This window comes from Apodemus sylvaticus, chromosome 12, assembly GCF_947179515.1.
Source record: "Apodemus sylvaticus chromosome 12, mApoSyl1.1, whole genome shotgun sequence".
NCBI classification, from domain to species: Eukaryota; Metazoa; Chordata; class Mammalia; order Rodentia; family Muridae; genus Apodemus; species Apodemus sylvaticus.
The window spans coordinates 24841289-24859243 of NC_067483.1; the positions used below are offsets into that span (position 1 = coordinate 24841289).

Consider the following 17955-nt stretch of genomic DNA (forward strand, 5'->3'; position numbering starts at 1 on the left):
TTAAAACATTGGTTCAGGTTTAAAAATGACTTCATTGGCTGAGGCTGAGAGTGGCTACCAAGTTGGTTGGTAGAGTGTTCACTTAGCCTGAACAGCCTGGGGTTTGACCTCAGTATCTATCCCATAACCCCTTAAACGGAGGGTAGTCGTGTGTCTGATCCTAGTCAACCTCTCTCTCTCTCTCTGGAGGTGGATCAGGAGGGTCATTCATCCTCAAGGTCATTCTCGGTTATGTGAGGATCCTATGTCAGAAACAAAACAACCCCAAGAATCCTTTTGTTTCATAACTCTGAAATAAAAATTCTCATTTCCGGTAATGATTTCTCCCCCTCTCCATTAAAATAATTGCTTTTTTTGTTTGTTTGTTTGTTTTTGTTTGTTTTTCAAGACAGGGTTTCTCTGTGTAGCTCCAGCTGTCCTGGAACTTATGCTGTAGTAGACCAGGCTGGCCTCGAACTCAGAAATGTACCTGCCTCTGCCTCCCAAGTGCTGGGATTAAAGGCGTGTGCCACCACTGCCCAGCTAGTGATAGCCTTAAGTACAAGCCTTCCAGAGAGAAACCACACAACCGCCCAGCCCTTTCACCCTCTGGGGGTTTGGGTTTGTCCTGGGAACTAACCAGTGGGGCTCCTGGTTTCTAGTTCTGCTGTTGGCTGGTTCAGAGACCTTGGCAGATCAGTATCCCAGCAGTCTCCAGCAGCACTCCCTTCCCATGAGTGAGGCTGCTTGGTAACGTTCTCCAGAGGAAACCCCCTGCCTCGCCACCCTTTGCTAGGCGTTTCCGTCATGGTCACCCCTTGACCACACACACCTTACCTATCATTCAGAGTTCTGTCCCATGCCACACACATGCCAAGCGCGAACCTGTTTCAGATGCCCAGTCCACTGTCAGGATGAGTGGACCTAGCCTCCCATCTCCTAGTCTTTTAAGGATTTATTTCAATTCTGCTTTATCCCGTCCTCCTTCTTTTGCCATTTGATACTCTCTCAGAGGATCCAGCACCCACAACAGGAGGCACACTGCTAACCGCCTATAGCTCCAGTTCCCGTGAACCTATCGACCTCTGCGGGTACGCACACATGCACCCACAGATTTAGATTTAAAAGAAAAAAGAACTGGCACTGTATTCCCAGCACAAAGAAGGTGAAGGCTGGTAGGTCCCTGGGGTTGGCTGGTCTAGTTGGATTGATGAACTTCAAAAATATGGTGGAAATCTAGGCATGATAGCAGACTCTTGTAATCCCAGAATTTGAGGATTCTGTGAGGGCTGGGGAGGTCTGTCTGGTCCTAGTGTGTTAGCCTGAAGGCACACATGGGCAGTGCAGCTGATCCAGAGGAAGAGGGTGACGTGGAGACGCCTGGTGGCTGGAGATCATCCTAGGCATGTCTGTTTGAGAGGAAAGACCAGGAAGGTTTCACGGATTAGATTCCCATTGAGACAGAGAAGCTCACCATGTGATCCTGGCCCACAACCCAGGCAACGAGTGTGAGGGCCAGTGCTGTCTCTTGGTACAGACTAAGAAACAATTCTTTATCTGGCTGGAGCTTGGGCTGAGTGGAGGTCACCTGCAGAACCTGGGGCCCGTGCTCCCTGGCCCCTGGAGTGTCTGTACACTCATAGTGACCACTTGGGCCTTGGGCGTCTGCCAACACCACCTATATTCTTCAGCAAAGGCAAGGATACTGGAAGAACCAGTTAGGGTATGGAAAGCCTTTAGTATGTCCAGGCCTAGGGAGTGCTAGACTGTTGGTTCAGGGGCGCAGAAAGGGAGCTTAGGTGAGGGAGGTAAAAACTGGTAGGTCACTGGGGCTCTCTGGCTAGCCAGTCTCGTAAACTTGGCAGTCCCAGGTCAATTGGCTAGTGCTTGAGGAAGGGCTCTTGGTTGTCCTTGGGCTGCCAAATTTATGTGTATATACTGCACTCCTGTACACACCCATGCAGAGCTTCTCCACACATAAACAGACACGCCCATCCCCCTTCTCCACTCCCCACCGTGTGCAGCTTGGTCTGGATTCTCTGGGGCCCTTCCCCTGACCCTCAAGGCCTCGGGGTTTGCAGAGTGCTCTCTCTGCATATGATTGCTGCTCTGCCACACGGTTTAGTTTCCGGCTCTGCCCATTCCGCCATTCTCTCTCAGGCTTGAGTCCTTCCTTGGCAGCTTGTTCTCCCAGCTGTGAAGGCTGCGAGAGAAGAGTCACAGTGCTGGGCTGTGCCTTGGGTACCCAGGGAGGTGCCATTGTTGGCCACTAACCTTCTGGTGTCTCCACGCAGGCTTTGGCTTGTGGCCACATCTTTTCTTTACCTCTGACATCCTCTTTTTTATTGTCTGCCATCTCTGTGTGTCTCACTGTGCATGTTGTTGGTCTCGGGTCTCTCGGATGATCACCTTCCCTTAGAATCCTGACTGTAATTGTCTGAGCCTGTCTATCTAGTTAAACATTGCCAGTGTCCATGACTGGATTCCCATTCAGCACAGTGCAGAAGGAAGATGGAGGCATTTCTCTATCTGTTTCTTTTGTTTTAAAATGTTTGACTTTGTGTGTGGGTCTGTGAAGGTTAGATGACGATTTGTGGGTGTCTCCTCTGCTTACCGCATGTGACCAGCCCTTTGTTTTGTTTTTTTGAGACAGAATCTTACCACGTGACCTACGCTTGCCTTAAGCTGCCAGCTTCCCCTGTCCTGGGGTTCTAGGCTGCATCATTCTCTGAAGCTGTGACAGCTGCTTGTGGAGCCATCCAGTAGTTGCTGTGGCTGCTTTGTTTGGGATTAGGGTCACTTTATATACATGTGGCTTTAGACCTTAGCTCCTCTTTGTCTCTGACATCAGATTGGGAAAGTCTCTCTGTACTAGGCATCTTATAGCAGCTGTTCATGTTAAAATAAAGCTCTGAGAAACGGATTGTTTATTTATTCTGAGGCAAGGTCTCACTGTGTAGCCCTGGTTGGCTTGCAACTCACAATGACCGATCTACCTGCCTTTGCTCCCAAATAAATGCCAGCATGCCTGGATGAAATTTTGAGTTTTAATTTTTAAGAATTATGTGTATGTGTATTCTGGTTGCATGTATGTCTGTATATCACACATGTGTCTGGTGCCTTCAGAGGCCAGATTCCCTGGAACTGTAGAAATGGATGGTTATGAGTTACCATGTAACAGCTAGAGATTGACCTGGCATCCTCTGGAAGTGTACTCAGTGCTCCTAACTGCTGAGCCATTTCTCTGGCCCTGAGAAGTTGATTTTTTTAAATCAATTTCTAAAAACCGTTTTAACTCTGTGTAAAATGCTTACTGTGCAAGAATTTAGACCTGAGTTCTGAGCCCCAGAGCCCATGAATAAACTGGATGTGGCTAGGAGGTGTAAACAGGAGGGTCAGGAGTTCAAGGTCTCCTTTAGCTGCATAACCAGGCTATCAGCTCAGGCTACATGAGATCTTGTCTCAGAATAAATAAAATCACAGAAAGAAATGGAAAATGTATTGCCTTTCTCCCTCAGGTCAATCATATGAAATCCGGCTGCTGGAGAATCGGAAGCTAGGGGACTTCCAAGATCTGAACACAAAATATGTGAAGGTGAGTGAGTCTCAGGGTTGGCTCTGCACAAGCTAGAGGGGCCTGTGGGGTCTGAATGCCTGGGGCTGGGGTGGTAGGAAGGAATCCCTGAGCTATAGTCGCATCCGAGTTTCTGGAGTGCACTGTCCCCATGGAGATTAGATGGATAGGCAGTGGACCAGGGTGGGGTGGCTTACATTGGTGAAGAATGCTCTCGGTTAGACAGAAGCTGTGGCCTAATTTTGCCCTCAGTTGAGCCTTTCTTACCTTCTCACCATTGCCTGTGTGTGTGTGCTTGGGATTCTGAGGAAAGAAAGCCCTAGGAGAAGGGACTGGAGAGGGGTGGGGACAGGGATGCATGCTCGCCTTGTGGCCCTGCAGTCCCTATACTCATCTCTCCAACATTTGCCTTCCACAGAGCATCATCCGTGTGGTTTTCCATGACCGCCGGCTGCAGTACACAGAGTACCAGCAGTTGGAGGGCTGGCGGTGGAGCCGGCCTGGGGACCGCATCCTGGACATTGGTGAGTCTCCTCAGCCAGCACCAAGCCTGGACGCTTGGGCCATGTGGGGCTTCTTCGTGGGTGCCACTTGGATTGATGTTCTCTGGGAAGCCCAGCGTGGTGGCATATGCATGCAGGTACTGGAGATGCATAGGCAGAAAGATGTTGAGATTGAGGCCAGGATGTTCTATAAATAGTGCAGGACGTTCTATAACTAAATAATGAGTCCATAAATAAGAATGTAAATGTAAATATATAAATAATTGCTTTTTCTAAAAGGAAGAGGACTGATGAGATGGCTCAGCTGGTAATTGCAAGCATGAGTTCAGTCCCTAGAACACACATACACAGGCATACGTGCACACGCATACACACACATGCACATACACAGGCACACATGCACAGAGTGAGAGGCATGAATACATATACCTATATATAGAAGGACGGAGGAAAGGAAATGAAAGAAAAGGAAAGGAACAGAAAAAGGAAAGGAAAAAAAGATTATGGAAACTTTGAGTGATGACCCAAGCCACTGGGTGCCACCCTCAGGGAGCTCTCTGTAGAAGAATGCAGAGCCTTAGAGGGTATGCAGCCCAGCTAGCAAAACTACTCGCTAGGTAGACAAGACCATGTTGAGTTCAAAACTCACAGAAATCCCCTTGCTTCTGCCTCCTGAGTGCATTGTATGTCAGCATGCACAGTTCGTCCAAGGGTTTTGGTAAGTGTTAGGGGAAGGGTGGGCATATCACAGTCTGAGGACTCCACTTTGCACACAGCCCTTAGCTGTGCTTTGGGATTTGAAAGCTAAGGTGATGATAGGGTATGTATACCAGCATGTCAGCAAGTCCTTTCAAATAGAAATCAAGAGAAACGTGTCATAAGAAAACATAACGACATCAAGCATTCCACAGCAATTCCAGCCAGGGTATCTATCTGCTAGCTGAGTGGGACAAAGCTTCATTTCCAGATCCCTTCCTCCTTCAAACCACAGTGAAGGAGTTGGGTCCATACTGGGTCCTTCCCCTCAATATTTGGGAGAGGCTGACCATTGTACTTTTGTGTATGTGTGTGTGCAGATATTCCACTGTCTGTTGGTATCTTGGACCCCAGGGCCAGTCCAACCCAGCTAAATGCTGTGGAATTTTTGTGGGATCCTGCAAAGAGAGCATCTGCATTCATTCAGGTAAGCAGACGTGAGAGCTCTGGAGGGCGGCCTGCCAGCTAGCTAAGATGCTCTCCAGTTGGAGGGAAGGTAGCTGGGGGAGGACAGAGCATGGGAGGACTTGGCGTCTGGGTCAAGAACATTTAGGTAAGGACTTGGAATGGAGTGAGTCTTCAGAATGCTGAGAGGTTAAGAAAGATTTGGTATTTCTAAGGCTGGGGAGATAGCTCAGTCAGTAAAATACTTACTACAAAAGTTTGAGGACCTGAGTTCAATCCTCCATAGAGGAAAGACTGGAATGGCGACCTGTGTTGGGGAGGCGATGGGGCAGACCCCTGGGGCTTCCTGACCAGTTAGTCTTGTTCAGTCAGTGAGTTCCAGGCCAATGAGAGACCCTGGCTAAGAAAACAAGGTAGACCACATCTGAGGGCCTGAGGGATCACATTCATTGAACTCTAACACCTCTATGGACACACACCACCACCACCACCACCTCATTTTAAAAAAAGTCAGTCTTTTGGAGGTAAAGGCTCCTGGCCCTAATCCTGATGATCTGAGTTTGATTCTCTGACTCTAAATGGTAGAAGGTGCACTAACTCTGACTCTCTGTCCACGTGGACCCCTGGCATGCACACAGCCACACACATTTACACACACACACACACACACACACACACACACACAAAGTAAAGAAAAAAAATAACAAGGTGGTTTCGTTTTTGTTTGCTTTTTTTTGAGTTCTTTGGAGACAGGGTCTCTATATAGCCCTGGACTGTCCTAGAACATTGTATTTCAATGGTTCTCAACCTGAAGTTCAAGATATCCTGCATATCAGATATTTATATTATGATTCATAATAGTAGCAAATTACAGTTATGAAATAGCAACAAAAATAATCTAATGGTTGGGGGTCACCACAGCATGAGGAACTAAAGGGCCACAGTGTTAGGAAGGTTGAGAACCACTGCTCTCTGTAGGCCACGCTGGCCTCAACCCCAGAGAGCCTCCCGTCTCTTCCTCCTGGGAGCTGGGGTAAAAGGTATGCACCTCCATCCTAGCATTAACAAAAGGGTTTTTTTTGTTGTTTTTTGTTTGTTTGTTTGTTTGTTTTTTTGGTTTTTTTGGTTTTTTTTCGAGACAGGGTTTCTCTGTGTAGCCCTGGCTTTCCTGGAACTCACTCTGTAGACCAGGCTTGCCTCAAACTCAGAAATCCGCCTGCCTCTGCCTCCCAGAGTGCTGGGATTACAGGTGTGCACCACCACTGCCCAGCAACAAAAGTTTTTGAAGCCAGTGTTTGCTGGATAATTGGAGAGGAATATTCTCCCATTCTGTCTAGTTGCTGTTGCTGAGTTCATTTTGTTTGCACCCATGTGGCTCTTGCCTTGAATCATACACCGACTGGGGTTCGAGTGGCCAAGGGCATGGCCAAGGCCTGGCCTGGCTCCTCACTAGCCAGGCCTGTCCATTAACTGGCTGTATGCTGTTGCTTTATGAGCTTTCCTCCCCGTTTTTGTTTGTTTTTGAGACAGGGTCTTTGTATGGAGCCTCAAGCTGGCCTTGAGCACACTGTCTGCCTCAGTTTCCTGAGTACTAGGATTAGAAGTGTGTGCCACCATACCCTCTTCCCATTAACAGAGAAGAAATATGCCAGGTCCAAGAGAATGGCTCGAGAAAAGCTAGAGACAGTGAAATGCTTACTGTGTATATAGGAGGATTTGGGCTTGATCCTCAGCTTGTAAGAGCTGGTTGGTCACATCTGCACACACCTGACCCCGGGCTAAAGGGGTGGAGGCACCAGGATTCCTAGGGCTTACCTACCAGCTAGGCTAGCCAAGCCTGAACGCTAGGCTCGGGGAGAAACCCTGGCTTAAAAACTTAAGTGGGTCTTGACAGTCACAGTGGGCTTTCATCCCACGCCTTTAATCTCACCATTCAACAGGCAGGTGGATCTCTTTGTTTGAGATCAGCCTAGTCTACATAGTGACTCTCAGGACCACCAGGACTCTCTGTGACAACAACAACAACAACAAAAAGTCTAACAAAACAAAGAACTCCCCCCCCCCCCCAAACCAATGACTACAAAGCAAGCAACAACAACAATAAAAGTTGAGGAGGTGGCAACTGAAGAAGACACAAATGTCAAAATCTGTCTTCTAGGTGCACATGTACATGTATGCACACACACACACAGAGAGAGAGAGAGAGAGAGGGAGAGAGAGAGAGAAACATGCTGATATAATCTTTAAAAGCAAGTAATATTCTTGTTGCAAAATTTAGTTATTTTTGTATTGCAGTAATACTGAATTTTATAACATTACAGTATCTAGAACAATACATAGGTATCTGGTGCTTCCTATATAGTATGCACTTAAAAATATGGAGATGACTTTGGCATTCTGACCACGGCTCCAGACTTGTTCAGTGACCAGGATGTCAGAGAGCAACAGGGCTGTGCGCAGTCACCCTACAAGTCTGGGATTTATGAAGGGGAAGGTTTCTGGATGGGGCAATGGTGTGATGGAGGGGAAGGTTTCTGGATGGGGCAATGGTGTGATGGAGGGGAAGGTTTCTGGATGGGGCAATGGTGTGGCTACTGAGTTTAGTGGCCTGGCACAATGGTGAGGATGTAGCTGATCAGACAGAGCCTCAGAGTAAAGGGACAGAGGCAGGCTGATGTGTGTTTTCTGTATGTTCTTACGGGGTAAGTGGGGAGTTAGGGAAGCAGGCTTGGCTCCCTCCTTCAGGCCCCTCCTCCCCTCGCAGGTGCACTGCATCAGTACGGAGTTCACCCCCAGGAAGCACGGGGGTGAGAAGGGTGTGCCTTTTCGGGTGCAGATCGACACGTTTAAGCAGAATGAGAACGGGGAGTACACGGAGCATCTGCACTCCGCCAGCTGCCAGATCAAGGTGTTCAAGGTAGGAACGCACTTAACACAGCCCCCCTCCGCAAACCTGTCAAAGGCCCAGCTGGGGGTGTGGCCGCCATGAGCTGGGGCCTCTTGATTCTGTGGTGCCCCTGCCCAGCCTTCTCTTGTTATTTGACTTTCAATCAACCTAGGAAGACTTCTATGCCTACCATTGTTATATCTATAAGAGCAGTCAGTGCTCCTAACCCTTGAGCCATCTCTCCAGCCCTAGCAATGTTTTTTTATGTGTACCACTTTACTCTTTAATTTTCTATGAAAATTGTCTATTTTAACGTGTTTTTCTATGTATCTCTTTTATTTTATTTGAAATATTTTCCATGTAAATCTTTAAATTTATCATAAAGTGTTCTTACCTCCCTTTTCAATAATAATAATAATAATAATAATACAAAATAGTTTTTTAATAAAAAAGAAAGAAAAGGAAAAAAAATGTTGGGAAGAGGCGTCTCCCATGCCAGTCCAAAGGCTCTGCTTTTGTAATCAAAGGCTTTGCATCTTTTGAGTTGTACCCCCCTCCCACTCCAGGCACTTACACGTGTTCTTAGGTTCTCCCATCTGGTACCTCCTTAAACAAGAGGGCAAAGGCAGGTGTGCCAGTGCTCAGAGGCAAGGGGATCTCTGGTTTTCAGACCTGCCTGGTTTACAATAGCGAACCAGGGCAACATAGCAAGTGAGATCCTGTCTCAAACAAAACAAGAACAGAGGAAGTAAGCTTGTGGTCAAGAGGACCATTCTTTAGCTGTGTGTATGTGTGTGTGTGTGTGTGTGTGTGTGTGTGTGTGTGTGTGTGTGTGTGTGTGTCTGTCCTGGGAATTGAAATTGATGCTGAGGAATCTTGCCAGTTCAAGACAGGCTTTCTCACTGAACTTGGGACTTTCCGATTGATTCAGTAAGGCGGACTGAGCACTGAGCTCCAGGGATCCTCCTGTCTCTGCCTCCTCAGGACCAGTGTCCAGGCATGTGCTCTCACTCCTGGCTCTTTCTAAGTAGGTGTCTCCAGACTCAGGCCTCTTTCTTGCACGGCAGGCAGGCAGTCTTCCAGAGCTCTGCTGTTGAGAACGGTCCCCAGCCCCAGTCTAGCTCTCTCTTCAGAAGCAGTTGTGTGGCTCAGCAGTAGATTGGCTCTAACAGTTAAGGATGTCCCGAGTTCTGTCCCATGTACCAGGAACAATCGATTCATCTTCAAGAAAGATGCAACTTCAGAGTCTAGCCATCCTCCTCTTTGCCCTGCTCACCCCACAGTCTCTCATTGCTGGTTCCTAACTCCTCATCTGGATTGATTATTTTCTGAAGGTGGGAGCCAGCTTCTTACTCAGTCCCTAATGCCCGTAGGGAAAAAGAGGGTGGAGCTGGCCTGTGGCTTTCTTATAGCACGAGGCTAGCCCATGACCAGCAGGTCTAACCTGTTTCTGTCCACTTGTAGAGCCTCTCCTGTCAGGGGTCACTCGTGACCAGACTTAATGCCCTTCCTCACACTTAGATGGATTAGGAACCTGTTGGGAGCAGGTCAGTTTCGGACAGGGTTGTGTTAGACAGCAGAGTGGTGTTGATCTCCTGAGCAGGGATTGTCAGGAGCTAATATTCACAGGTATAACTACAGACCTGGAGGCTGAGCAGTTTAGGCTGCCCCCCCCCCACCCCCCATCTGGCTTGGTGTCCCTGAAAGCAAGACTCTTCACTCTGTGTGGCCTGCCACTTTGAGTCGATGGCAGGCATGTTACCTATAAACTATTCTCTCTCTCTCTCCCTCTGTATGTATATATGTATGTATGTAAGGGGTTTTATATTTGTGTATATGTGTGTGTGGGAGCTGAGTGCACAAGTGTAACATGTGGAAGTCACAGGTCAGTTTTAGGTTCTTTGGGAGTCATCTGCCTTATTTTTGACGTAGGCTTTCTTCCTCACTGCACCTGGAACTAGCCCATTAGGCTAAGGTCGGCTTCCTCATCTCTGGAATTACCAGTGTTTGTCACCATGCCCTGGCCTTTGTACATGGTTTCAGAGGGATCAGAGTTGGGTTCTTGATGTGTTGGATTTCTGAAAGGCAAAGCGGTCCCGTTCAAGCTTTTTGAAGGATGTGAGGTGGAGAGCTTTATTCCACACGCATGCTAGCCCGTGGCCTGGCTGTACTTACCTCGCCTATGGCTTCTGAGGCAAGGAAGAGAGGCCTCCAGTGAGCGCAGGACTTTAGGTGTGGCTGCCTGCCCTGGCTCCCTGACAGGTCCTTGGTGCTCACATAGAACATCATGCCTGCTGTTAGTGTCCCTATGTGGCTTACTACAAGCTTAGGGTTGGGTCACCTGAGGGAGGCTTCTCTGAAAGTCCTTGGTCAGCGAACAAAAAGGCATCCCCTGAGGAAGGCACACACTGGGAAGCAAGTTCTGTGTGGCCACTAGACCTGAACTAAGTGTTGTATCTGCACACTGAGGGCTCTGGGCATTGTACCTGTGCTTGCCCAGCAGGCTGGGAGCCATGAGAGGCACACACCTTCATTGAAGGGAATGTACCTCAGGCCCCTCCTGCCAACAAACCCTGAGCCTCGAGTTTGTGAAGAAGAGAGATGGTGGCTCCGAGGCTGCTTGCTGGCACCATTTGTAACTAGAAATAGATCTGCAGACTGTCGCACCATCATTTTAGCCACAGCGGAGACAGATGCCATCCATCGGGGCTGCGATGTCCTGAGGGCTGGGCGTGTTGGGCTGAGCAGAGTTCAACATGGCGCAGTGCGGATCAGAGGCCACTTGCCCACCTTTCTGCAGTCTCCATCCGTCGCCCCAGCCCTGTGACATCCTGTCTTGGTTCTCCATGGCTCCTCCCAGAAGCAAGTGGCCATTGGTGGCAATCCTCCTCAGCTTTCTGCTGAGCTCAAAGATGCCAGGGGTGGAAGGCAAACAAATGCCTCAGAAGGTTCGAGAGCTGTCCGGACTGTTCCGGACTGTCCTTCCGGGCACCAGGCCGAGGTGTGGTCCTGCAGGCCTTGGCCTTCTTTCCCAGCCAATGGCTGGTTTCTGGCCTAAGTGGACCCTGTGTTCTGTGCTTGCAGCCCAAGGGAGCCGATCGGAAACAGAAGACCGACCGGGAAAAGATGGAAAAAAGGACAGCTCAGGAGAAGGAGAAATACCAGCCATCCTATGAAACCACCATCCTCACCGAGGTGAGCCGGGGCTGAAGCTGAGAGTGGGCCTGGGGCAGGCCATGGGCAAGGTGCACAGCAGTGGAGGATGGGCCATCAGGGAAGGAGGTGGGGTATCGCGGAGAGCCCAGTGCACACATGCTGTGAGCCTGCTGGTAGCTTATTCTGAGACCACTCTGAGCTTTCTGCTGCCTTCGAATGTTGGTGCTTTTGAAAATGTGGATGAACAGCTGATCCATTCAGTCATATGGTTCAAAATGTAAAACAGTACAACCAAAACTCTCTCCCCCATTGACCCTTGCCTTCCCCTCCACTCTCAGCAGCTCTCTAGGCATGCCTGTGTCTGCAGAGCAACAACACACGCTCTTCCATGCTGTGTCTTTGGCATCTGGTGGCTCAGTTTGCACACAACCTCCTGTCTTCTCACACCAACAACTTTCTAGTTCCTTGTCCAGCTGTGCAGTGTCCTGGTGGATAGAGGCCTCTGTAGACAGAGCACACAGGACTTCATTCTGCATAAGGCCACTGGCCAGTAGTGTAAGGTCTGGCTTTAGTGTTGTGTTTGTTTTGTTGAGACAGGGTCCTATCTGTATTCCTGGCTATCCTGGAATTCTCTCTGTAGACCAGACCAGGCTGGCCTCCAACTCATAGAGATCCCCCCGTCTCTGCTTCTTGAGTGCTGGGATTAGAAGCGTGTGTACTGCGTCCCCTAGCATGGATTTTTATAACTCCATGCTAGTGCCTGAGAGACGGCTTGGCGGGTAAAATGCTTGCTGCCTGAGCCTGGCCACTGAGTTTGACCCCATCTCCACAGTGGAAGGAAAGAACTGACATCCGAGTGTTATCCTCTGACCTCCACACACAAGCCATTTCACACTCACACACCCCATAGGTACTCATATAATAAAATAAAAATATAAACTCATAAAATATAATCAAGTAATACAAAAATACATTTAAGTACAAATAGTACAAAAGTACATTCTGTGTCAGAGCTGGGGCCCAGGAATGCTGAGCTCTGCCCCACTCCCAGCACTGCTGCTTCTTGTATGGACAGAGACAGAAATGCACTTCCTGACAGCAGAGAGGCGACCCTCTGCAGCCTCAGGAAGCTCCTCAGAGCCTATTAGCCGCTCTCCTGCTTCCTGTCATGGCCACCTGGGCATCTTTCCTTCTGTTGGCCTGTTCCCTCTCCCTCTCCCTCTCCCTCTCCCTCTCTGTTCCTCCCTTTTTGACCTACTCTCCTTTTTATTCCTTCCTTCTTTCCATCCTTCCTTTCTTCTTTCCTTCCTCCCTTCCTTCCTTCCTCCCTTCTTCCGTTCCTACACGGGGTTTCCCTGTGCAGCCCTGGCTGTCCTCAAACTCCCAGAGATCCTCTGCCTCTACCTTCCAAGTGCTGGGATTAAAGGCTTGTGCCACAACTAACTGCCCAGCTCTGGATTTTTGTTGTTTGTTGTTCCTCATTATGTTAGTGATTTTGACTAATTGGATTTGGTGAATCCAGTGTGTGTGTATGTGTGTGTGTGTGTGTGTGTGTGTGTGTGTGTGTATAATATAAAACCCAGGGTGGCCCTGCAAGGTCAGGCTGTGTTAATGGTGAGACTTGGTTATAGAAATCCAAGAGGGGTAGCCAGGTCGTAGCTGTGGGTATGCCTGTGTATGTATGAGCTAAGCCACACGGAGGAACATTTGCATAAGACAGGATAAAAGGCTAATGTGGATTACAAGTGTACTGCCACTTTTTTTCTATGGGTGACAGTGGGCAGGGAGCCTGGTAGGAAAACTTTTGCTTGCTCTCTGCCACAGAGAGACACAAGGACTGCATTTCATGTAGTTTCATCCCATACCTGGCCCATGTCTGACTGAAGACGATGCCAGGAGGAAGGAGCCCCATCTAGTGCTGGGTTTCTGATCCTGGCTGAGTGCCAGCTTCTCTGTTCCAATCCTGACTCCCCTGAAAGAAGAGAGAGGGTGCAGTGGCTGTGCATGGCTGACAGAAAGGATCCGGACTGTGGCCTTGGGGATGCCGGTGCAGCCTTCTCCCGGCTCATCACATTTCCTCCCTTGGTAGGATTTAGCATCAACAAATTCCAGCCCAACTCACAATGGTTAAATATTTACCAGCCTGGCATTTGGTGGGGGATAGTCAGCCTTTAGGAATGCTTCAGACTGGCCCTCTCCAAGCAAAGTCACTGCCTTGGAGGGAGGGAAGAAATGCAGGCGTGGTGGGGCCCTCCCTTTCCCTGGAAGTCGTGTTCTCTCTCCAAGACCCCCAACTGGGTCTCTTCATTTTTGCTTGTGCATTGGAATGTCCAGCAGAGGAAGGCTGACATGCATCATGCGTGTTTCTGTCTTTTGGAGCCCAGATGGGTACTAAACTGGAGTAACCGTATAAGTTTTCTGGAAGGATCTAGTCTTGGAAGAGTTCCAGGACCCTCCTGCCTGCTCCAGTCCTCCCTGACTGCAGTTTTCTCACCCAATGGCATGGGTTTTCGCCCTGCATTTTACTATTTTCTTTTTCTTTAGAAGTCATCTGTCCTCTGCAATGCATATGTAGGCATATTTGACCAGTTAGTTTGTGGGCTTTGGCATTGTATGACACTTCCTTCTCCTTTGGTTTGAGCTCAAAGGGGTGGCACATTTCACGGTTTGCTTGATCCAGAATGACTTCCTGAGTTCTAGGTCTGCTCTGTCATGGTAGGTGACCCTAGTAGTCTGACTGGCCCTGGCTCCTCATGAGCACCTAGTCACTGTGGGCTCTATGCTGACACAGCAGGGTCTTGGGCATCAGAGCTCGCGAATGCTTTCTCAGAAGGGCCTGAAGACTGGGGGTTGCCTCTTAGGGTTATTCTAAGATCACTGTTGAGTCACACTGCCTGTGTCTCTTTCCATAGTGCTCTCCGTGGCCTGACGTACCCTACCAGGCGAACAGCACTCCATCCCCAAGCTACAATGGCTCTCCCAACAGCTTTGGCCTCCGTGAAGGGTATGTCTGACCTTCTGCTTCTTGGGGTCCTGGCATGCAGTGGGGTAGGTCGTCCTTTTTTGGTCTTCCTTCGTGCCATGGCCTGGCATCTGTTCGAGTTTTAGTGTGGCTAACTGGCATCGCAGTCACAGCTGTGCTTATTTCTCTCTAGCTGCCCAGGCTGAGCGTGGAAGCCAGGGGCCTGGTGCGTGCTGGGCAAGAACACTGCCACTGAGCTACATCCTCAACTCTTAAATTTAGCTTTGGGGTTTGTTTTTTTGTTTTGTTTTGAGACAGGATTTCTCTGTAACCTTGACTGTCCTGGAGCTCACCTCAAACTCAGAGATCTGCTTGCTTTTGCCTTCCTGAGTGCTGGATTAAAGGCATATGCCACCACCACTCAGATAGCTTTGGGTTTTTAAGGCGGGGTTGTATATAGCCCAGACTAACTTTGAATTTGGTTAGCTCAGGCTGGCCTTGAACTTGCAGTCCTACTTTTTCAACCTTTTTTGTGCTGGGGTGTATTGTATGTGTGTGTGTTCTTTTCTGTATACTTCCATAAGTAGCAACAGGTTTGTAAGAATTTATCTTGAAGATCAGTGTTCATCTGAGGTGGGTGTTGGATAGCTGAGGCATCTGGAAGGCCCTCCGAGGTTTTCTCTCTGCCTCTTGTGTGTGTACCTGTCTTAGTCAGGGTTTCTATTCCTGCCCAAACATCATGACCAAGAAGCAAGTTGGAGAGGAAAGGGTTTATTGAGCTTACACTTCTACATTGCTGTTCATCACTAAAGGAAGTCAGGACTGGAGCTCAAGCAGGTCAGGAAGCAGGACCTGATGCAGAGGCCATGGAGGGATGTTTCTTACTGGCTTGCTTCCCCTGGCTTGCTCAGCCTGCTCTCTTATAGAACCCAAGAGCACCAACCCAAAGGTGATACCACCCACAAGGGGCCCTCCCCCTTGATCACTAATTGAGAAAATGCCCCACAGCTGGATCTCATGGAGGCACTTCCCCAACTGAAACTCCTTTCTCTGTGATCACTCCAGCCTGTGTCAAGTTGACACTCAAACTAGCCAGTACAGTACCCTTCCTGAAGGGACTGTCCAGGTAGGAGTCTCCACCCTGGGTTTCAGTGTTACAACACCAGAGCTAGTCTTGTTCAGCCTTGGCTGACTCTGCAGATAGGTCCTGTGGCCCAAGGACACAGGGACAGGACAGCACTGGCATCATAGGCAGATCCTTACTGGGAGAGTGTGCAGACAGCCTCTTGATACCATGTGGTGGCTCTGCAGTAATGTCCTGGGAGTAAGGAGAGAACTGCAGTCAGTCCATAATAAAAAATCTGAGTTGGGTGATAGAGGAAACGCTAGAGTTTGACCTTCAGCAACTGGTATAGTGGAACCTGTAATTCCAGCACTCTGAAGGTAGAGGAAGAGGATTGGCAGCTCAAGGTTATAGCAAGTTCAAGGTCAGTTCAAGCCAGATAAGGTTTGTGTGAACTTGATTTTACCATTGTGAAATGTCTTCTCATGAGTACAGAATAAGAAAAGAAAAGTCATTTAGATCAGGCAGAACTGCTCTTCAATGTCTTCCTTTAGGGAAACTTCCTTAACTTCCCTGAGCCCTGCTTTGCCCAGTGCAGAAGGGGGCTGGGGGCTCAACACCGGGCATGAGGAAGGATGTGCTACAGTGGAAGGCTGCTGTACATCCTACAGCTGGGATGAGGGTCATCTCTGCAAGGGCCTCGCATGTGCATGTATATGTGCATGTGCATGTATATGTGCATGTGCATGTATATGTGCATGTGCATGTATATGTGTATGTGCATGTATATGTGCATGTACATGTATATGTGCATGTGTATGTGCATGTGTATGTGCCTGTGCCTGTGTATGTGTATGTGCATGTATATGAATGTACAGGTGGCATGCATGTGCATGTGGAAGCCAGGAGTCGATGTCCAGCATCTCTGTCATTCCCTGCCTTACTCTGAGCCAGGGCCTCTCACCGGGGCTCACTGATTTGGTGAGTCTGGCTGCTGCTGCGCTCTAGTGAAGCTTCTGTCTCACGCCCCAGTACTGGCACTTGAGGCATGTCCTGCGGCCCCAGTATTTTTTATGTGGGTGTTGGGTATTGAACATACGCACAAGGCAAGCATTCCTGTACCTTCCTATCGGGAGAGCCCAGGTCAGCCTGTGGATTGTCCTGTCCTTAGGCTGGGGTTTGGTGGGTATTGAGTCATTTTCTTATACTGGACCAAAAATACTTCACAAGAAATGACTTAAGGAAGGATTTATTTCAGCTCTCAATGAAATGTCTGTCACTGAAGAAGCCATGGCAGACAGAGCTGGAAGCAGCTGTTCACAGCTTTTTACTCAGTCTAGAATCCTAGCCTACGGGATGGTGCTGCCTGCAGCTCGGGCGGGCGGGTTCCCACCTTCATTTATTTGATGTAGAAACTCCCTCCCAGACATGCTCAGAGGTTTGTTTCCATGGTGACTCTAAGTCCAGTCAAGGTGGACCATTGCAAGGGTGAGGCTCCACCATGCAGCACAGGATCCAGTCAGAACAGACAAGCCCTTCTTGGTTGTTGCTGAAGGCTACACAGGTAGAGGTACTGATGTTTCTTGGTGTAGTGTGGCCCATCTAAATCTCCTATGCAGTGCAGTCATGCAGTGACAGTTGAGTGCAGAAGACACTCATCATGAGAAATTGGGTCTATCTAACATTTGGGACTGATTCAGGAAGTCTTGCAGGACTTACTCAAAGCAAGTCATACACCTCCTGGAATGTAGTCCCACTTAGGTTCTGGAACCTTCTTTGTGTCCCTGAAGCCCTCACGTTCGTTCATCAACTGTCACTTTTCCATTACAGTAACAGCTCACCTAATCACCCGGTGGAGCCCTTACCCCTGGGCAGTGACGTAAGTGCACATGGGTGTTGGTGGGCTGATGGTCCCTCTGGTTCTGTGGCCATTTTGAACCCTCTCTTTTTCTCAATTGCAGCACCTGCTCCCATCAGCCTCTATCCAGGACGCACAGCAGTGGCTGCACCGCAACCGCTTCTCACAATTCTGCTGGCTCTTTGCCAGCTTCTCAGGTGAGTGAGTGTTGTAGATTAGGTTTGGAATCCATAGGTGTCCTGGCTTGCTTGTGGTCCCATGGACCTATGGCTGTGTCCAGGGAAACCCTCAGTGAGATGGGTGTCACAGAATGGCCAGGGAAGCAATGGGGGAGGTCACTAGGGGCAGTGATCTGGATTCTGGCAGGACCATAGAAGGATATTGGCCATTCCAGCATTCTGGATTAAAGCTGTAGCTCAGTAGGCTGCATGCTTAGCATTTAGGAAACCCCCTATTCTATTCCCCGGCACCACAGAAGCTGGGTCTAGTGCACGTAGGCAGAAGAGAGGTTCTAGGTTACCTCAGCTATATCCTGGGTTACATGAAACCATGTCTCAAAGAAAAGAAAAAGTAGGGATTGGATTCCGGGAGCCATTGTGTCTGCAGCTACTTATGACAAGGAGAGAGAGAGAGAGAGAGAGAGAGAGAGAGAGAGAGAGAGAGAGAGAGAGAGAGAGAGAGAGAGAGAGAGAGAGAGAGAGAGAGGCATGCTCTGGAGCACCAGGATCTGGGGGACTCAATCTTTAAAGATTTCATACTGGTGGCCTTCCTTTGCCCCTTCAAATGGGGTGCTAGGTCTGTCCATGGGAGAC

At 49.0% G+C, this 17955-nt stretch overlaps 1 protein-coding gene across 1 annotated transcript in view; it reads left to right on the forward strand.

The window, feature by feature from the left end:
- Tfcp2l1 (transcription factor CP2 like 1) overlaps positions 1-17955 on the forward strand; it is a 59562-nt gene that overhangs the window by 22308 nt on the left and 19299 nt on the right. The window contains exons 3-10 of the mRNA XM_052200834.1: positions 3498-3574; positions 3972-4077; positions 5133-5239; positions 7982-8134; positions 11189-11299; positions 14173-14264; positions 17116-17164; positions 17247-17340. Coding sequence (XP_052056794.1) covers positions 3498-3574; positions 3972-4077; positions 5133-5239; positions 7982-8134; positions 11189-11299; positions 14173-14264; positions 17116-17164; positions 17247-17340 — 789 coding nt within the window. The remainder of the gene's footprint in view (positions 1-3497; positions 3575-3971; positions 4078-5132; positions 5240-7981; positions 8135-11188; positions 11300-14172; positions 14265-17115; positions 17165-17246; positions 17341-17955) is intronic.